The 22,248-nt window shown below is 39.6% G+C and overlaps 1 protein-coding gene across 15 annotated transcripts in view; it reads right to left on the bottom strand.

Annotated features, from left to right (window-relative positions):
* ppfibp2b (PPFIA binding protein 2b) overlaps positions 1 to 22,248 on the bottom strand; it is a 119,299-nt gene that overhangs the window by 41,776 nt on the left and 55,275 nt on the right. For 6 of the 15 annotated variants that reach the window (XM_057836097.1, XM_057836101.1, XM_057836098.1 and 3 more), the window contains 6 exons: positions 16,590 to 16,736; positions 10,677 to 10,904; positions 9,768 to 9,860; positions 6,796 to 6,924; positions 3,999 to 4,110; positions 3,771 to 3,803 (listed from right to left, as the gene is read on the bottom strand). In XM_057836097.1, the coding sequence (XP_057692080.1) occupies positions 3,771 to 3,803; positions 3,999 to 4,110; positions 6,796 to 6,924; positions 9,768 to 9,860; positions 10,677 to 10,904; positions 16,590 to 16,736 (742 nt within the window). Of the gene's footprint in view, positions 1 to 3,770; positions 3,804 to 3,998; positions 4,111 to 6,795; positions 6,925 to 9,767; positions 9,861 to 10,676; positions 10,905 to 16,589; positions 16,737 to 16,827; positions 17,038 to 22,248 lie in introns of those variants that run through there. The other 9 variants (XM_057836113.1, XM_057836102.1, XM_057836099.1 and 6 more) reach the window with 9 other exon arrangements.

Genomic DNA, 22,248 nt, shown 5'->3' with positions numbered 1-22,248 from the left:
AGTTCATACAGACGTTGTGCTGAGATTAATGGCGAATTGCAAGCAACTTTCAGGTGCATGCTACCACCTAATGTACAAGAATGTGCAGCACCCATGCCTCCACCTTTACGATCTATACATGAATTGAATGTCTTTCAAGAATTTAAAGAGTGCTTTTCATACATTCCTAAAATCTCCACTCGCCTCAAGTAAACCCATCAGCCCATTCAAGCTGTTAAAATTTTAACGAAAAACTTTGTATGTTATAACAAAGTAACGTTTAATAATGTTTTTGAAAGGTTTTACAAATATCTATAGATTAACTAGCCTTTTTAGTCAGTCTTTGATAAGATCTATGCAAGAAAATGTTATTGTAAAAATGTACGAAGGCTTCAGTCTTACATTTGCATATGTGAGTATAGTTTGTTTGAGTTATGTTCTACACATGCACATTAAACCTGATTCAGCATTTAAAGGCACTGTTTTTTTTTCTATCTACAGTATAATCATTGAATGCTTTCTTATGAGAAAAAAAAAAAAAAAAAGGTAATGACAGTCCCGTTAGCTTTCAGTGGTATGAAAAAGTGTCTGAACCTTTTGGAATTTCTCACATTTCTGCAAAAAATCACCATCAAATGCGATCTGATATATAAAGAAGTAAGTGAACCCTCTGCCTAAGGAGACTTAAAGAGCATTTGAAACCAATTTTTACCAAACAATTTAAGTCAGGTGTATGTCCAATCACTGATGAGTTGCTTAAAGCTGCCCGCCCACTATAAAAAGAGTTGTCTAAAGACCTGCGATCAAGGATTGTTGATTTGTATAAAGCTGGGAAAGATTACAAAGCCATCTCCAAAAGTCTGGATGTTCATAAATCAACAGTCAGAGACGCTGTCTACAAATGGAGAGAGTTTGGCACTGTTGCTTCTCTCCCAAGGAGTGGCCGTCCACCAAACATGACGCCCAGAGTTCCGCGCAGAATACTAAAAGAGGTAAAAAAAAAAAAAACGATAGCGTCTGCTAAAGACTTACAGAAATCACTGGACCAGTCCAATATTTCTGTGAACACATCAACCATATGTAAAACTATGGCCAAGAATGGTGTTCATGGGAGGACCCCATGGAGGAAGCCACTGCTGTCTAAAAAAAAACATTGTTGCTCGTTTAATGTTCTCAAAAAGGCACTTGGGCACTCCACAGATGTTTTGGCAAAATATTTTGTGGACTGATGAAACCAAAGTTGAATTGTTGAAAATATTTAATGTGATGGTTCACTTATTTTTCTGCCATTGTTTGCATACTCTCCTCATTAAAATATGAAAACCTATAAATGTTTGTGTGGTTTTACTTAAAGCAGACACTGTTTTTTCATCTGTGTGATTTTGACGAAGATCAGATCGCATTTGTTGGTGATTTTAGGCAGAAATGTGAGAAATTCCAAAAGGTTTGCATACTTTTTCATACCACTGTAGCTGTAGTGGCTTCGCCTACTTCGTGGTAACTCCTGGCTTCAGTTATTCTGTTACTGTTACTAAATTGTCCCCTTAGGGCTCATATCTTTCTTTGCACGGCTCCACAGAAAATTAACAACCGTCTAGATTTCTATAGTGACGTTGTATACCTTAATAAACTCCCTCTGAAGATTTGTCAAAAACAAGTAAACCGATACAACTCCAGCCCCCTTTTATTTCCAGGGGTCTACGTCGCCCACTAAGCGCCTATAGACCCTACTCACGTGATGTCACAGCCACGCCCCCGCGCCATGTTGTCCGTCTACTCGTCATGTTAACGCATCACCGCTTCGTAAATTCCTCCTATTATGGCGTGTTTTTCTGCTCGTTAACATTATTAATCAAAATGGTGAAAGCGTGTGTGGCGGTCGGTTGCAAAAACAGAGAAGATAGACGGAGAGACTTGAAGTTTTACCGTATTCCGAGAGACCCGGAGAGGAGAGCGAGATGGACTGCTGCAATTCGACGAGAAAACTGGGCTCCAAACGACTACCACAGATTATGTAGTAGTCATTTTATATCTGGTAAAATGCATTTAATCTATATTTAGAGGGTTTTGGGCTGACAACCACAATTAAGATCATTGCTAGGCTAATCGCCGACAACATACCATTTCAAATTCAAGATGCTTATTTGTTCCACCATCTTTATTTTTTGATTAATATTTAGCTGGTAACAAGTGAAAGAAGCTGGCCTCGTCTACAGATCATCGGTTAAACAGGGGTGTCCAAACTTTTTGCAAAGGGGGCCTGATTTGGTGTGGTAAAAATGTGGGGGGCTACCTGGGCTGATCTACGTAGAACAATACATTTAAAGAAATTTTAGCAAGCCCTAGTGTGTGTCACATTTGCTTTATTATTTTTTTTTTAATACATAATTTCAACAATCTCGCCTTTGTGGCGTTCTCTTTCGACCCTCGGGCTCTTGCGAAATACTGCTGCTGTGAAATTAAATTAGCTTCAAGTTGCTTTAATTTCTCATTGCGTATCTTCCGCGACTGTCTCTTTGCAAATGAGGCAGACACAGTTGTGTATTTTATTGAAGAAATAGTCCAATATGCACCTATCCTTGACGCGTCGCAGTCACCTTTTTTTTTTTTAATTGATTGTCGCCATTTTAGAAAATTGGAAGTAAAAGTTCACACGGGGTAATGTAATGTTGCTTAGAGTGCTGCTCTTAAAGTTTTTCAAACTTTTGTGAGAATAGGCTGATTTTGTGTGGACAAGATAGTTGTAGATATCAGGGTAGCAGATGTCAGGCAGAGAGGGCGAAGACAGCGAGTCGAAAAATATCGATTTAGGCATCAAATATGGATCTGGCGAATGGATAGACTGAAGCTTTTCCACATAACGCCTTTTATGCAACGCATCCAAGGGGTTTACAGCGTCAGATAACACCGGGGCTTCCATGAATTGCTCTATAACTTGCACGACTAATTGAAAACAATGAGAATAGGTCTAAAAAATGATGGACAATATGGCGGCCGGATACAGCGACACGTCATTTTGTGAAGTAGGTGAGTAGGGTCTATATAGTACAACTTGGTAAAAATTCATCAATTAAATCAAACCGCTCCAAATCGATGAACCTTTATAATCGTTATTATACTTTTTCTTACTATTATATGGAATATGAAAATGTGCTCAATTCAAGGTTCTTCTTTCACCAGGACACCTTTTTTACTGACCGACAGTGTACAATAACATTTAAGAACATGTAAAATTTTTATATTTTAATCACATCAGAATATAAATCGCAGGCCCAGCCGAACTATGAAAAAAAGTGTGATTTATAATCAGGAAATACGGTAAGTAATTGAGATTAGCAAAACATAGCTCTCTTTATGATGCAGTACATTATCGGAAACTACCACCACAATGAAAAATTTTTTTGATTGTGTAATCCAAGACTCAACAGGTCATTTTTGCAAAAGTATGTTTTAGAGTAACAGTTCTGCTTTTTTGAAAGTATTCTCAATGACACTCTAGGAGTATGAATAAGAACGTTTTTTGTAATGTCTAATCTCAAACCAACTGTAAGTGTAACACACTTCTATTTATTTAATTATGATTAGAAGCACATTGTATTATATTGAAACTCAGTTGATGGGATATTGCCAAAGTGAAATAGTTTAAAGTGTCAGAGCCTCATGAGAATTGCTGATTTTGAATAATCGGACCAGTGAGATTACAGCAATCAGAATCAACAACAGAAAACACAAAACTTTGTTGAGGCGGCAGGCATATGACCTGAATGTAAATGAAAAACACTGCGTCTTACATTTGTTTATCAGCTGTTTGATATACACCTCCTCTACAGCAGAGGGCAGCATAAATTCAAAAAGAAGTCAAATATATGGCAAAGGAGGGCAAAGTTGTTCGTTGAAACACAAGTTATTCAAGTTGACAGATGCACATACACACACCCACACACACACACACAGGCATTTACAGCATTCTCACTGAACTGTAGATGTGATGTGACAGTCAAGCTGACGTCGACATGTACCTCTCTCTGCGTTGTCATTGGCTGTGCTGCCTCTGGCCAGAAGTTGGGTCTGAAGGCATTCAATCTCAGCATCTTTAGAAGCAAGGAGCTGCTGCAGATCTGAGATTTCTGCCTGTGGATGCAGATGAGTAGAACTAAATCATGAAGTCTTCCACATCTTTGCGTATATGTACACACAAGGACAACGTTGTTTACTCTCATAACAGACAGAATAACCCACATCAGTCAGCACAAATGTTCAACCTGAAAACACAACGTGTCGGTGGCCTATTTGAGTATAAAAGACATATCACAAAAATATGTTGAGCTACTATACCAGGGATGCCCAAGTCCGGTCCTCGAGAGCCCCTATCCGGCTTGTTTTCCATGTCTCCCTCCTTTAACACACCTGAATCAAATGATCAGCTCATCAGCAAGCGCTGCAGGAGCCTGAGGGCCCAAGTACACCAGATGCATGATCGTTCCGGTTCCGGTCTGGCTCAGTGTTGACTGTGTGCCACGCAGTACGTCAAAAACAGGCAAATCATACCGGCTGCGCACGGCTGCGGTCCGGCAACGCCGTTCCCTCTTGAGCGCTCGCGTGATCGCACGCTATGAAGTGCCATTTATAACAACGAAAAACACACGGAGTCTATACTCATCAGAGAAGCAGAGAGAGAGAGCACATTTTTTCTTTGCATATTGATATTTTAGTTATGTCTGTCTCTTAATTCCAGATTGACTGCATCATGTTGAGATCAGGGCTCCGTGTGTGGGGAGAAGGGGGGCGGGGCCCGATTATGCCCCTGATTGTGTCGGTGGGTTTGTATCTTTGTGCACATTTAAAATTTATGGCACATAACATCTCATAGAGCTGTTATGAACAACTGTTAAATAATCTGTAATATTTATAAAATGGATAGCGAATTATATACTACACGAACTAAAAAACAGCGTACTTGGAATTGGTGTCTCAACACTGCAGATTCCTGTGCCCAGCACAAACTGTTGGTTTTTCTATAAAAAGTCAAGTAAAATGTAGGAAAGAAAGAGAAACGTCTTGAATAGACCACCAGGTCGAAACTTGCGGGTGTCTCTTTATTCTCTTTCGTACATTTCCCCCTCGACTCTGTACACAAACCGACATTGTGTGTGCGCCAGGCACGAGAATTTCTGCAGTGGGACCACTTCCAGATACGCTGCTTTTTTTTCGCTCAAAGTTGTCAGCACGTCGTGTGTTTGATATCATTGCCAGAAAAACACACATAATAGGACACCTTGCAGCTTCGCTTTTAATGCTGTCCTTATAATAACGATCTGCTGCATCGTATATCACTTCGTGACTTTCCACCTCCATGATGAAACGCTCTTCGTCCATGTTTGCTGGTGTTTAAACTGTGAATAAGCAACTGGGCTGTCACGTCCAGGCCCAGCTCCACCCATTTTGTCGGATGCGTGTGCAGCAAAAATAGAAAATAGCCTATACCATCTGGTGGGCTGCGGCACGCCGGAGATAGTCCGCAGGCTATGCGGAGCACTGACGCGGCCAGTATACGTTGAACAATAGGATATAATGGGAACGGATTGGCTCCGGCGCCACTTTTTACCGGAGTCGGACCGGAACCGCAACGATCATGCATCTGGTGTATTTTGGCCCTGAGAATGATCCGAATTATTTGATCCAGGTGTGTTGGAGGAGGGCAACATGGAAAACAAGCTGGATAGGGGCTCTCGAGGACCTGACTTGGGCACCCCTGTACTATACTGTACATACATCGACTGGCTACGTCATGCTTTAAACAAGAAAAGCACATACTGGATGTACTATGAGTAGGCCTGAATGATATTGGAAAAAACAATCATTGCAATTTCTGGGGAGTTGGCGAAATATTGCTAAATTTGAAGTAGAATAATTTTCACCAGATAACTTGAATAGCTATGTTTGGGATAAGCCTGAACGATACTGGAAAAAATTAACGTTGCGATATCCAGTATATTGCCAAGGCTCCACATCTACTTTTTGCATTGGTTGCACTGGTGCGTCTAACTCTTTTCTTAAGGGGCACCAACACGAAATGTAGGCGCACCCCCATTTTTCATTGCCTCACCTTTAACGCCATACTTTCAATCACACTGTATAACATTCATATAATTCCTTCATTCATTCGTCTCCTGAACCGCTTAACCTCATGAGAGTCGCCGGGGGTGCTGGAGGTTATCACAGCCAACTCCAGGTAGAAGGCGGGGTACACCCTGAACAGCTTACCCGCCAGTCGCAGGGCACATATAGACACACAACCATTCGAGCACACTCTCAACCCTACGGACAATTTGGAGTGTTCAATCAGCATACCATGCATGTTTTTTGGGGATGGGAAGAACATGCAAACTCCACACTGAATGGCCAGAGTGGGGATTGCACCCACAATCCCAGAACTGTGAGGTAGATGTGCTAACCACTGTCCCACCGTGCCGCCTTCGTAAAGGGAATTACTTTTAAACAAGAATAACGTAGAAAAAAGCTTGTCTTTATTAAATGCCTCATTGAGTGACTCCACTCAACTTCAGTCAAGCTGCTGACAACAGCCTCTCACTTTATTATTTTATTATAAGAGAAAGACCATTGATTCCATGGGGTGGCTGAAAAAGCAATAGGAAAGCAGTTAATGTACCAATGCAAAGAAAAAAAAAATGCAATTCAAACCTTTTAATAGTTAGAATACGAAAAGCGTATTAAAAAAAAGTGGAGAGACAGCTTGAAAGGCAACAGAAAAAGAGCAACAAGAGCAGGTGCAAGAAAAAGAGGAAGAGGAGGCACCTGTGCACTGCGCCACCGCTCTTCCCACTGTTGCTTCTCCAGCTGTGTGTGCCCCACAGTCAGCTTGAGACTGGAGAGCTGAGTCATGAGCGACTGGTAACACACATGGAGAGAGTAAGAGATAGAGAGCTAGAGGGTAGGGGAGCACACACAGGAAGAGGGTAATGATGGAAGAGATTTCAAGATGGAAAGAATAGTGAAGCAGAAAAATGACAGCGGGCCACATGGAGGGATTCAGAGAGAAGACAGTAGATAGCAAAGGAGAAAAGGGGGAGAAGGAAGCAATGTGAGCCAAGAAGAGGCAATGGTACTCCAAAACTGTGTTAGGTGGGATTGCAAGTGCAGTTAACTCATGTTGCACCGACTTTAATGCTTCAGTGTTTTTGAAATGTATTTAAAAGGAGCAATAGGTAAAATTTGCGCTTCAATTATTCATTAAATGGCTATAATATTTCATACGGTGGTATGAAAAAGTATCTGAACCTTTTCACATGTTTGCATAAAATCACCATCAAATGTGATCTGATCTTTGCCAAAATCACACAGATGAAAAAACTGTCTGTTTCAACTAAAACCACCCAAACATTTATAGGGTTTCATATTTTAATGAGGATAGCATTAAAACAATGACAGAAGGGGGAAAAATAAGTAAGTAAAGCCTCTGCCTAAGGAGATTCAAAGAGCAATTGAAACCCATTTTTACCAAACAATTTAAGTCAGCTGTAACCGATCACTGATAAGTGGTTTAACATTGCCCTGCACACTATGAAACACACACCTGGTAAGAAATGTCTTGATAAGAAGCTTTGTCTGATGTGCATCATGGCACAGAGCTGTCCGAAGGCCTGTGGTAAAGGATTGTTGATTTGTATAAAGCTGGGAAAGGATACAAAACCATCTCTAAAAGTCTGGATGTTCATCAATCGACAGTCAGAGAACTTGTCTACAAATGGAGAGAGATTGGCAATGGTGCTTCTCACCCAAGGACTGCCCGTCCACCAAAGATGACGCCAATAGTTCAGCACAGAATACATAGAGGTAAAAAAAAGTACACTAGAGTGTCTGCTAAAGACTTACAGAAATCACTGGCACAGTCCAATATCTCTGTGCACACATCAACTATATGTACAACTATGATCAAGAATTGTGTTCATGGGAGGACTCCACGGAGGAAGCCACTGCTGTCTAAAAAAAGCATTGTTGCTCGTTTAGTGTTCGCAAAAAGGCACTTGGACAAATATTTTGTGGACTGATAAAACCAAAGTTGAATTGTTTGGGAGTAACACACAACGTCATGTGTGGAGGAAAAATGGAACAGCTCACCAACGTTAACACCTCATCCCCACCGTGAAGCATGGGTGAGGGAGCATCATGATTTGGGGCTGTTTTGCTACCTCGGGGCCTGCACAACTTGCAATCATTAATGGAAGAATGAATTCAAAATTTTATCTGGATGTTTTGCAAGAAAACCTGAGGCCATCTGTCAGACAGTTGAAGCTAAAAAGAGGATGAATGCTGCAACAAGACAATGATCCAAATCACAGAAGGAAATCAACTTTGAAATAGTTTCAGAAGAACAAAATACATGTTCTGGAGTGGCCAAGTCAAAGTCCAGACTTGAACCCAATTGGGATGCTGTGGCATGACCTAAAGACAACGATTCATGCCAGACATCCCAGGAATCTTACTGAACTACAGCAGTTTTGTAGAGAAGATTAGTCCTGATTGATGTACCAGACTGATCTGCAGCTACAGGGAGCGTCTGGTTGAAGTTATTGCTGTCAAAGGGGGGGGGCACAAAATTTTACATGTCACTTACTTATTTTTCCCCCTTCTGTCATTGTTTGCATATTACTCTGATTAAAATATGAAAACCTATAAATGCTTGGTTGGTTTTAGTTACAGCAGACACTGTTTTTTCATCTGTGTGATTTTGACAAAGATCAGCTCACATTTGATGGTGATTTTATGCAGAAATGTGAGAAATTCAAAGAGATTCATATACTTTTTCATACCACTGTAAAGAAAAATGTTTTTTGAGAATACTTCTAACACGGTTCGTAATAGTTAAGCCGCGATTTTCCCATTTCGAAAACAGACACTCAACCCGTTTTTGTTGTTATTGTTTTTTCTGTGTTTACAAGGATGTTTCACCCTCCACCAATTGGCCAACTACAAGATAAGGTCTTTGTCACAGAAGCCAGAGCTCTCTAGGCTTCGCCAACTAAGATTCCAGAAATAAGACAAGTTATGCCTATATGTCATGCACTTGTAAAACAAGTACATGTACTTGTGTGTACTTGCACTACAAGATTGTGCACTTGCATGTAATTGTACTACAAGATTGTCTGCTTGCACGCACTTGTACTACGAGATCATGTCATGCATGTAGTTGGTCTTGCACCAGTTCTAAAAGCACATGTTCTAGAATTTAAAGTATATGTTCTAGTCCTAAAAATGCATGGCCTAGTACTGGAAGCGTATGTACTTGTGTATAATTGTATTACAAGTATGTGTACTTGCACTACAAGTATATAGACTAGCACAGCAAAGTTATCCATGCAATTTCTCAAGAATTTGCATTTTTCTATTTTTGATGGAAATCCAACTTTTGTATGATAATGGAGCTTGATTCCCCATTGAGAAGCACTTATCTGGCAGCCAAGAACGGAGAGGGATTTTGTGCGCTTCAATATTTTTATCCTGGTTGCAGTACAATGTTTGCCCACCAATATTACATATTGCTCCATTAAATGTTAACCATCGACATTATGAGTACTTTACAGGAAAATAAATCGGATTTGTGAAGACAACTTTTTCAATTCCTATATTATAACACAGAAACTTGATTTAAAAAAACATTGAGCTACTTTTTGCTTTGTACAGAAAATCTACCCCCAGTTTCATAATGAGGGATTTTAAATAATCACACTAATTGTGTTGCAGTTTTGTACAATATGCATGTACTGTACCTTTGTGACTTGAAGTTGCCTCTCATACTGTCCCTTCTCTCCCTCGAGCTCCTCTACTTTATTCTTGAGCTGCTTAACTTCTTCTAATAAATCCTGCGGGGACATATAAACATTTTTATTTCACAAATGTAAACTGAAACAGATTATCGCACAGCTTCACCTTTGAACGTCATTGCTAAGAAAGACAAAAAAAAGACCCCACAGAGTCAGATGGGTAATTCTGTTGCCAAACGGTGCACATGCTAAGATGGGGGGAATTAAATCAGGAGGGTAACACTCAATGCAGTTGTAGAAATCACCCGAGCCAGAAACAGTGGTTAATATAAGGGAACCCGATCTCCTGCAAACAGCCACCAGAACGTGCTGTTATCAAAAAGAGGGGAAAATTTGAACCCTAAAAGTGGTCATAAGAATTAGGAAGAACAGGCTGCACACCTTAAAACACCAATGGCAAGCTGTAATTACTTATTAGATGAACCATTGACTTTTGTCTTCTTCTTTCCCCCATGAACCTGGTTAGTATGAAAATTGTGTCATGCAACTAGGACACAAGTACTGTAAAGCCACACGGTTGCTTTGAGCTAAGAGAGATGCTCAAATGACCTGGTACACTAAACTATATTGCAAGTGATACTTGGATCTCTTATAGCCATTTGCCATCAACACAAAGAAGGGAAGCATTTGGTAAACCTAAGGTCTTAATTTCTGCAACAACCAAAGCACATCTTGACCCAATAATCCAACAGAAATGAAAAATGCAGAAAATGGCAAAAGTTGTTAGTTGAGTTTTGTGGAAATGCTGAAATACCAGGAACAGAATGGACTGGTTAAGGTGAAGAGGTGAGGATGAAAGGAGATTTTGGGGATGCAGCAGAGAGGAAGACACAGTCGTCCATGAAGTCTCCCTACATTTGCAGTCAGTCCTCCATTGTGTGTCCAAGTACGGGGGCCACACAAACTCATGTTTGTGCCACCTAGCCTGACCAACGAGCCGTGACCCTGGACTCGTTCGGCACGAGGCTCTCCGACCTGGCTGCCGTGATCTTCAAGTGCCTGCTTTTCCTGAATGCGAGTGCTGATTTCCTCCTGAAACCTGCACATCTGCTCCTGGAGCTCGCTGATGAGATTTACCACGCACTGGAGGGGAGGAGTCCATGAAGCACGGCAGACAAGTCAACGGTGGTAGAGCGGAAAAGTATTTAGCCAAGGGAAAAAAATGAATAAAGCAGTCAGTTATAAGTTCATAAATATGAATCATAATTTGTGGGGGTTAGTTCTTCTTTTCAACAAAAATACCAACCTAATAGAGGTTAAATAAAATAATAATAATAATAATAAAAGCACGGAATATGTACTGTACAGTTCAAAACAGGCAAAATAAAAACTTAACTCTCTACTTTACTGTTACTGTTTGGTGTATACTATATTTTGAAAATGTCTAAGCCCAAGTAAAGTATTTTTCCACTACAGTGAGTCTTGTGTGTGATAAATGGGTTTAAGAGCAGGACCTGGAAAAGATGTCTGAGAAAATTTGATTATACACAACATTTACAAGAAAGAAGGTATAGAAATAGATGCATAGTACAGGGAACATTTCACACGCAAAAAAAAAAATAAAGGCAAGGGACCTTCAGTAAAAAGCTTATCACACACAAACCCCATCTGGTAGATCATTTTTTAATAGGTCAAACATGTTTGAAATCAGATATACAGTGAGGAGCAGAAGTTTTTGTACACCTTGTAATTTTGCAAGTTCACCCACTTAGAAAATAAGTAGATGTCTGAAAATTCAATCATAGATGCATTTCCACTTATAGAGAAATAATCTAAAAAAAAAAAAAAAAAAAAAAAAAATCCAGAATTTTCCAATAATTTATTTGTAATTTACTGGGGTTCATAAGTATTTGTACCCTTGAGAAAATCAGTGCTAAAATTTAGTGCACAAGCCTTTGTTTGCAAATACAGAGCTCAGATGCTTTCTGTAGTTCTTCAACAGGTTTTCACATATGGAAACAGGGATTTTGGCCCATTCCTCCACACAAATCTTCTCGTCGTTGAGAAACACCAAGTTTCAGCTCCATCCAAAGATTTTCTATTGGACTGAGGTCTGGAAACTGGGTAGGCCACTCCAGAAACTTGATATGCTTTTTACACAGTCACTCCTGGGTCAGCTTGGCTGTGTGCCTCAGATTGTCACGTTGGAAGATCCAGCCACAACTCATCTTCAAGTCACTGACTGAAGAAAGGAGGTTGTGGCTTTATACAGTACAGTCGTCCTGTCCCCTTTGCCGAAAAGCAGCCCCAGAGCATGATGTTTCCACCACCATACTTCACAGTGAGGATGGTGTTCCTCATTTTTCTTTTTCCTTCACACACGGCGAGAAATTTTTTCACCAAAAAGTTCTACTTTGGGCTCATCTGACCACATGACTTTCTCCCATGACCCCTCTGCATCCTTCAGATGGTCCCTGGCAAACTTCAGACAGGCCTTAACATGTACTAGCTTTAACAGGGGAACCTTCTGAGCAATGCATGATTTTAAACCACTATACCGTATTGTTCTACTGCCTTTGAAGCTGTGCATCCAGATCTCTTCAGGTCATTGAGCAGCTCCTCCTGTGTAGTTCTAGGCTGCGCCCTCACTTTTCTCATCATGAGTGATGCCCCAAGTGCAGAGATTTTACAAGGAGCCCTAGTTCTAGGTAGATTATCAGTCATGGTTTGCCTTTACCATTTTCTAACAGTTGCTGCAGCTGTTGATTTATCTTGACCAAGTGACTTTCCAATTGTCCCATAGCCTTTTCCAGCTTTGTGGAGCTCAACTTTGTGTCTTTCGAAAGCTCTCTATTCTTGCCCATGGTAGATGGTTGGTCAGCGGGTGGTTACTCATGGGGTAAAGGTGGACTTTTTTAAGGTATACTGACAAGTCTTTGTTATAACTTTTGTCATAATCATTGCTGATTCTCAGGGGTGCAAATATTTATGAACCCCAGTGAATTACAAATAGATTATTGAAAAATCATACGATGTGAGTTCTAGATTTTTTTAAATAGTGTGTCTTGATAAGTGGAAATGCATCTATGATTGAAATTTCAGACCTCTACCTATTTTCTGAGTGGGCGAACATGCAAAATCACAAGAGTGCAAATACTTGTGCTCTTCTGTGTACTGTATGTCTAAAAGAGTCAAATCTAGGGATGCTTTCTTACATAGCGAATATTGCTGTATTACTGAATTTACATTGTGTATGTCAAGCAGGCTTGTCAGTTATCAGCCACTCATCAAAATCTGGCCTAAGAATATATCAGACTTTTTTTTTTTTGTATATGTGGCTGGTTCATGTCCTACCAGCCAACTTTCTGCAATTTTCATGTACGTCACCCAAAGAAAAAACATGTCTGAAACAGTGTGCTTTGCTATTTGCAATTCGTCTGCGATCAATTTTAAGTTGCATTTGTAGTTCCCTGTAGTTTAGGCGTGTACAGTGTGAAGCAACACTTCCTCCCACAGCATGCACAAGCAGATGTGTCAAAGTGAAAAATAATACAATCATACTATAGATATTAATAAATATGCATATTCAACCCATGTTTATTAATACAACACGTCCCCCACACCCGTCACCACTTCATTATTTGGTGACCGAGTGCAAATTTGACATTTGCTGGCTAACGTATCCTCTGGCAATGGCTCTGGATGCCATGTGATGTCTTAACATTCATACACGTCCACACTACAAGTGAGGCTTTGTGATAGAGTGGGAGAGCAGCTGGGTGTCACGATGAGTAAACCCCACACGAGACAAGCAAAACAACTTCACAGTGATGGTTAAGGCAGATTTTAGTCAGTGTTTACATTAAGTGAAATTTGAAGAAAATATTGATATTTAAAAGACAGTTTCAGTTAAAAGCTGGTGGATAAGCAGCTGTTGCACGAGTAAAGTGTTTCTATAAAAAGTGGCATCGCAAACTTCCAGTTGTAGATCCGCATTAGACTATTTTTAGATGAGGGATGTGCTGATCCGATCACGTGATCTGAAATCGGCCCGATCGCGCCATTTTCAGAGGATCGGAATCGGGTGAAAAGGATCGGGTTTTTAATTAAAAGAATATATTTATGTTTATCTGCCTCATGCTTTTACAGCCTCTCACTTTATCTCCTGCTGCTTTTTTTGGTTAGCAGTAAATTGGAGTTTGCTAGTTAAAGTTAGCGATGACAGACAGGTTTGTAACTTTGATCTTGTCAGGGAAGCTTGGTAGCTCTACAATCAAAGGCGCAAATCTGTCAATCATCGTTTAGCTTGTTACACATTAGCGGTAGTGTGCTGTGGCAACTTATTGTGTAAGTGAGACGCTGTTCTCATCAGCGGGAGCAGAATTGAGTGGACTCACTCAATGAAGAATTTAATAGAGATTAGGCATGTGCCAGTATGAGAGTCTGCTGGTATGATAACCTTGAGCAAAAATATCACGGTATCACGGTATTGCAATTAGAGCTCTAAAATGTTTTATATTGAGATTTCTGGGTTACAAAAAAAAAAAAAAAAAAAAAAAAAAAAAACTTTTTTTTCATTGAACAGGATTTTTATTTTTCAAAATAGCATATTGGCAAATTGGAATATAAGTATAATGTTAAGTAAAATACATTTTAAAAAATAAGAAAAAATAAATGAAAAATTCTAAATAAAATTAAATTGGCAGGCTAGTTAGCCACGCTATTTGCCTTGTTAACAAGCTTAGGTTACAGTATGTTTTACCACTGCTAGACACAATACACAAGCTCTCGTAGCTAGTGGGAAACGTTCATGACAGCGTTTACTAAACTTAATCAACTTAATTTTGTATAAATGCGAAATCATATTGGAGATATTGCCTTCTCTGGTAGCCACGTGTCGATTGGCCCACCTAAGCCGCGACTGTCTCTAACTTTCCTGTACCCAAAGTATTCCTATACCAGCGTCTTCGCTTTCTTTGATGGGGGAAAAAGTTCAGGTGTTTTATGTCTTCCAGCCAACGTGCAGCACAGCTGACTCACTGACACTGAGCAAGAACTTGAGAAGGATGGGTGAGCCCTGCATTTTTGGTGACATAAAGAATAGCTGATACCTTCGGGACAGTATGACGGAAAATTTTTGCGATTTAGAAACCTTGACGTTTTCATACCACGGTATACCTTGAAACTGGTAACCGGCACATACCTAATAGAGACAAGCAATTTTCTATGTTATTATTTTTTTTAAATATGACATTATGAAGGCAGCACAGTTCGGACAGTAAAATTTTCCAAAATGTTCCAAAAGACAAAAAAAATAAATAAATAAAATACTTCGCATTTTTTTTTTACTTATCCTGGCGGGTTCTGGTCCCCATTAACCGTGACAAACGAGGGATCACTGTTTTTGTTTTCTTAGCACAACATCATCTATATGAACTGTTGTTATTATACTGTACTATAATCTATTACATAACCAAATTAAGCCAAAAGAAATACACAAAAATCACCGAATTCCGAGAAAAAGCTAGAGCAATGAAATATCAACCGTCCGAAGAAAACCAGTGCCCTCCAGTGGAAAAAACATATTTCCTACCATGAAATTAAATGATTATATCTCTGGTTATCAATGCCAAATGAAACCAGGGAGGTTGAAATAGTTAATTTTTCAAGTGCTTTAAAACCGAATAGGTCGGGCACAATCATAGCACTTCCGGCCGCAAGCTAGTAGGTGGTCATGTGACTGTAATTGTTTCGTCTGATTGGTATAATGGAGCTATGTGATTATTGTTGTGATGTCTCATTGGTAAAACTGCTAGAGCCACTGTGGGAATCTCAGGCAAAAAAATTGTGCAAAATCTAATATATACAATAAAGAGAATAAAGAATAGTGTAGCCCAAAGTAGCAGAGTAAGAATAGCATTTCTTTTTCACAAATCTACTCAAGTAAAAAGTATGACGTGGTGAAACTATTTTTCTCCAAAAGTAACTCAAATAAATGTTAACTAAGTAAATGTAACGTCTTACTACACACCTCTGTATTATCGTGATTTTAACTTAACCATGTAGTCAATATTGAAGATTTGTATTAGTGAATAGAGCCAGATTTCGCTTAAGAGTATTGCTGAAATGCAGTTGAAGCGGCTTGATTGAGGTTGTTTCAGAGTGGCAACACTAAGCATGTGTCCACAGACCTTTTATTGTTACCTTTGACTGTGATGACAGGGACTATGAATGGGGGAGTATGGCAGGGTGGGGGCCATCTGCTCATTGCTTGTCTGTTTAGAATTTGGCTGACGCATTTGGCTTCCAGTAAATGTGTGCTTGGGACAACCATTCATCAGGTGAATGGAGGATTTTAACTTCGGCCATGACTGGAGAGAAGAACATTGCGCAAAAGAGATGTGGGAGAGTATAATGTTTGCGATTAGTAAAGCCAAACGTTTGGTGTTTTCAGTGCATAGCAGAGCTAAAAAGAGTGGACATGTTTCAACACCACACTTAGGATGCAGACAAAAAAATTATTTTTTAGCCAAATTGGCAACTGGTTTGATTTGCATTATGCAACAGGTGACAGCAATCAAACATGAGTTACTATATGTGGAATTTGTCCAAAGCATTTAAAAATTACCAGGCCATTTGGCTGCTGTTAAGACCTCTAGAAAGCTTAAAATAAAAAGAGCCGGTTGCAAGCAGGATTCCCTTTTACACAAAGGTAGGTAAGAATTATTTTGCAACATTTATAATTACATGGCATCAGAAAATAATGATTGCTGCAGTCAATTGAGTTCTGAACTTGAAAACACCCACACATTTTATGGTTTTTCCTACCTCTGCCTTGTTCTGATTTGTGTCCATGGACTCCTGTCGGTGTGTGTTGTGGGTTTCCTCAATGCTGACCAACTTGAGTTTCAGGCACGAGACTTCATCCAACAGATCTAACTTCTGGGTTTCAAGAGACGTCCTGCTCACCAGCTCCTGAGAAAAAGTTATATTGAATAAATATCACGATCATTCAAAAATAAATAAATAAATAAATAAATAAATCGAAACATCAAAAAACACATACACAACTTAATGCCTATAACACAATATTACGTTGCAGCCTTGAGAACACTTCTTGAGTTCAGTGTTCTCCCCACACTGCCCGATCAAGCTAGACTAGGGATCCAGACCCAACCAAGCTAAATATACACACACTCACATACAGGCAAGTCGAGGGCTCTATTAATAAAACTCAGTGCCTCCGTGGTATGGCAGAGGAAAAACAAGGATGTAAGAACCACAGTTGACAACAAGTATTAAAAATTGTACAGTATGTTTTTTCTACCGTGAATCAGCATACAAGTCATGAGGGTTGCTTTCGTTTCCCCTTTACAACTAATCCTAATTCCTCTTTTAAATTGCATTCAAAGTGCAAGGAAATGCTACAACAACTGACTTTAAAGAGGTAGCGGACCATATTTGGACATAAATCCATCGTAAAAAATGACAGAAAACGCTTAATAATGAAATTAGAACCTAATTAGTCTTCATTTTTCATCTGCCTTGGCCCCGCCTACTAAAAAATCTTCAAACAGAAGATGGTGTCAACTGAGAGAATTATATGCAGATGTTTAGACTCTGTAAACATGCTATCCATAGGCTTTCGGTTCTGTTGTTGCCATGTTCTGTCATTCTGTCAGCATGTATTAGCTAGCGCAGCACTAGAAAGCTAGATATGACAATCAATTCGGGTTTTGATGTCACAACCAGACTTGCTGAAAAAAGGGGGCGTTCCCTGATGTATTGTGGTGGAATACTTTGGTATGAAAGAGTATCTGAACATTTTGAATTTGTCACATTTCTACATAAAATCACCATCAACTGTGATCTGATCTTTGTCAAAATCACACAGATGAAAAAACTGTGTTTTAACTAAAACCACCCAAACATTTATAGGTTTTCATATTTAAATGAGGATAGCACGCAAACAATGACAGAAGGGGAAAAATAAGTAAGTGAACCCTCTGCCTAAGGAGACTTAAAGAGCAACTGAAACCAATTTTTACCAAACAATTTAAGTCAGATGTATGCCCAATCACTGATGAGTGGTTTAAAGCTGCCCTGCCCACTATAAAAAGAGCTGTCTAAAGACCTGCGATCAAGGATTGTTGATTTGTATAAAGCTGGGAAAGGTTACAAAGCCATCTCCAAAAGTCTGGATGTTCAGAAATCAACAGTCAGAGAAGTGGTCTACAAATGGAGAGAGTTTGGCACCGTTGCTTCTCTCCCAAGGAGTGGCCGTCCACCAAACATGACGCCCAGAGTTCAGTGCAGAATACTCAGTGAGGTAAAAAAGAACCAGAGAGTGTCTGCTAAAGACTTACAGAAATCACTGGACATCAACTATATGTAAAACTATGGCCAAGAATGGTGTTGGTCTTTTAACTAAAACCACCCAAACATTTATAGGTTTTCATATTTAAATGAGGATAGTATGCAAACAATGACACAAGGGGGGGGGGGGGGATAAGTAAGTGAACCATCACATTTAATATTTTGTGGCCCCCCCCTTTGGCAGCAATAATTTCAACCAGGCACTTCCTGTAGCTGCAGATCAGTCTGTCACATCGATCAGTCCCAATCTTGGCCCATTCTTCTCTACAAAACTGCTGTTGTTCAGTCAGTTTCCTGGGATGTCTAGCATGAATCGCTGTCTTTAGGTTATGCCGCAGCATCTCAATGGGGTTCAAGTCTGGACCTTGACTTGGCCACTCCAGAACATGTACAGCATTTTGTTCTTCTGAAACCATTCTGAAGATTTATGTCTGTGTTTTGGACCATTGTCGTGTTGCAGCATCCATCCTCTTTTTAGCTTCAACGGTCTGACAGACAGTTTTCCTGCAAAACATCCTAATAAACTTTTGAAATTAATTCTTCCATTGATGATTGCAAATTGTCCAGGCCCTGAAGTAGCAAAACAGCCCCAAATCATGATGCTCCCTCCACAAAGCTTCACGGTGAGGATGAGGTGCTGATGTTGGTCAACTGTTCCATTTTTCCTCCACAAATGACGTTGTGTCTTACTCCCAAACAATTCAACTTCGGTTTCATCAGTCCACAAAATATATTGCCAAAACTTCTGTGGAGTGCCCAAGTGCCTTTTTGCGAATATTAACAAGCAACAATGTTTTTTTTAGACAGCAGTGGCTTCTTCCCTGGAGTCCTCCCATGAAAACAATTCTTGGTCATAGTTTTACATGTAGTTGATGTGTGCACAGAGATATTGGACTGTGCAAGTGATTTCTGTAAGTCTTTAGCAGACACTCTAGGGTTCTTTTTTTTTTTTACCTCTCTGAGGATTCTGCGCTAAACTCTTGGCGTCATCTTTGGAGGATGGCCACTTCTTGAGAGAGAAGCAACAATGCCAAACTCTCTCCATTTGTAGACAACTTCTCTGGCTGTCAATTGATGAATATCCAGACTTTTCGAGACAGGTGAACCAATACGGTTTCTGCTAAAACTTGCAGCACCTGACTGCAATCAACTGATTGCACTTGTAAAACACCAGATGGTGAAAAGGTGTCATCTTGTTTGGTTGGAATGAAATCCTGCACCCAAAGCGGGCATTTGTGGAATAGGGTAGGGACCTCTGCTTTGGAAGGTCATCCCAATGACAAAATGAACAAAACCAATGAATACCAGCCATACTTTGGATAAACAAATGAGGATTTCTTGACTCATGACTGCATAAAGTTTATGTGTGAGGATGAACATACGACTCAAAACGGAACTGATTATTCATGAAGGCATGGTGCAAGTGTTATTTTTCTGTTTACTCATATGGCGCCAAGAAGAAGAGAGGCTTTATTGAGCAGTGAAATTCCTTGGTTGCAACAATTATATACAATAGAAAAGCAAGACAGAAAATCAAAAGATAATTTTTCTTATTGGTATTGTTTACTGCAAAGGCAGCACAGTGTACAGAGGTGGGTAGTGAAACCATTACATTTACTTGAGCAATTTTCTTCTTTTGAAAAATGCACTTCTAAGAGTAGTTTTACCACGCCATACTTTTTACTTGAGTAGATTTAAGAAGAAACACGACTCTGACCCGGCTACTTTGGGCTAGAGTCATTATAATTGCCTTCCTCATTATTCTACATATTAAATTTGACTTAATTTATGCCAGGGATGCTCACATTGGTTCCATTAGTTTCACCACATGACCAGACACAGGCTTACAGTCAAAGTATAGTGGTACCTCGACATACGATCACTTTGACAGACCATCTTTTCGACATCCGACGTAAAGTTTGACTCGCCATTTGTTTCTACATCCGGTGATATGCTAGAAATACGACGATGTATGACAGTGCCGCAGTTTCTTTGTTTTCCCGCAAGACGGACGCACGGTGGATTTTCTTGTGAGACAAATCAACAAGGGTTCCAAGAATGTTAGTGCAGGTGGTGAAAAATGGAAAAAGGTGAGGCTTACTATTGAAAAGAAGATGGAAATGATAGAAAAAATATGAGTTTTGTGTGCACGTCTGTGAGCTGGCTCGACAATATGGCCGAAGAATCTTTACGATATCGGCGGTCCTCCTCTGACCTCCCTTCGCCAAACTTTATAAGTTAAATTGTCAATTATTGTGATTGTAACATCGTCAAAAAAAATCGCCAGCTTCGTCAGGTTTGTAATCATTTATTTCAGAACTTGTGCAACACAACATGCCCACTGTCCGCCGCAGCTTAACATGAAAAGTGAAAGTAAAAAGTCTTCTCTCTCTCTCTGTCTGTGTAACGTCAGGCACGCGTTCAGGTACACCACACTAAACCTGTTCATCACATTAGAACCCGATTCGTTACATTATTACAGGTATTATTATTGTTATTTTTTCCTATTCTTATTCATAATTTGTTTTTCTCTGTGTAATTCCTATTTGAATTAGTATTAATTAAGGATTTAGTGTAGGTTTTCGGGCTGTAGAACAAACTAACGGAATTATAATGTATTCTTATGGGAAAATCCTGCTCGACATATGACCATTTTGACTAACAAACAAGGTCCTGGAACTAATTAACTTCGTATATAGAGGTACCACTGTACTATGATCATGCCGGCCTGTTCGATCATGTGTCGTCTTTAAAGCACCGTGAAAACAAACTATTGTAACCTCTCTCCCAGTTTGTATTTGGCACCGATAGACCACGGAAAACCGATGATCATTATAATTTTCTGGTACGAAATGTTTTCTTATGGCACTCATGCTCTTTGGACGGGTGATGTTTCATTTCTGTAGATTTTCATTGTCGGAAATTGATGATTTTTGTGTTTTTCTTTGGCCTAATATGGTCATGTTAGTAGTTGCGTGGTTGCTTGATAATTCCTTGTTGTCCATTCCTCAGGATTGCATTATTCCATAATTCTTTCCTCAGAATTGAGTCTTTTTTCCCCACTCTGCTTGGTCAGAAAAATGAAACGTTACAAACAATTGTTCCTCTTGATTTCTTTTTGTGTTTCTTCGAGCCAGAAAGTTGCCAATTCAAATGACTTCAGTGTTTTTGTCATGGCTATGATTTTCTCTTTTTCTCCACAGTAAAACAACTCGGTGAACATCCTCCAAGCGCGGCGATTACATACTTTTTGCCAGAATTGTAGCTTTTGGTTCAACTTAACAGATCCAGATTTCACACTAATTACATTTGTGAAGAAATTGAGAAAATCTTACTTTTATTTCAGCAAATAATGTGGACTTCCAGTGACATTTGTGTTTGGTCCTGTGCGTTTTGTGACTTTTTCTCATGTGACATTTGTGCAAATAAAAGCTGGGAAATTTTTAGATTCAATCCATGAGGCAGACACCCTTTTTATGACGTTTTGCATAGTATATTTCCTTCACAGGCCTCGACTGCCAGGGACTTTCCCATAATCAAAGTCAGAAATACTATTGGCCCAGAGGGAGGGGAGCGAGGGAATAAACTTTCATATGGAACCAAGTTCCTCTCTTCCTTGATGCACTTCTGATTATCACATCAAGCATCGACTTACCCAGTGCAGTGGTGCAAGCAGATGGAGACTACCCCCGAAGAAAGAGGCACCACCAAAACTAAAGTTGACATTTAGAGGCAACAATATCAACCGTAACCAAACATGTCTACTAGATGTGCCTTCACCTGTCAATAAATAAATAATAAATGCCTGAGGCTTATGCAATGATAGCCCCACCGGACTGCAAGTCCACTACAGTACATAGTGACACGACACTGTAATAAAAATAATGAATTATTCCAGATATTCCATAAATGCATTTGGGCTTGGTTTAGACAGGTTTTGGTCTACACCCTAAAAATCAAAACAACTAAAATGAGAGTCAAGGGCTAAATTGTGCCAAGATTGCCATTAATTTTCTTTGCCATTTGAGCAGTAAATTTATACATGATGATGACGTCATGATGACGGGCTAAAAATGTGTTTTGGGAGACAAAAAAAAAATAACTAGATGGA

This window comes from Corythoichthys intestinalis, chromosome 5 (genome assembly GCF_030265065.1).
Source record: "Corythoichthys intestinalis isolate RoL2023-P3 chromosome 5, ASM3026506v1, whole genome shotgun sequence".
Lineage (NCBI taxonomy): Eukaryota > Metazoa > Chordata > Actinopteri > Syngnathiformes > Syngnathidae > Corythoichthys > Corythoichthys intestinalis.
This window is presented reverse-complemented; position numbering and strand designations above follow the sequence as displayed.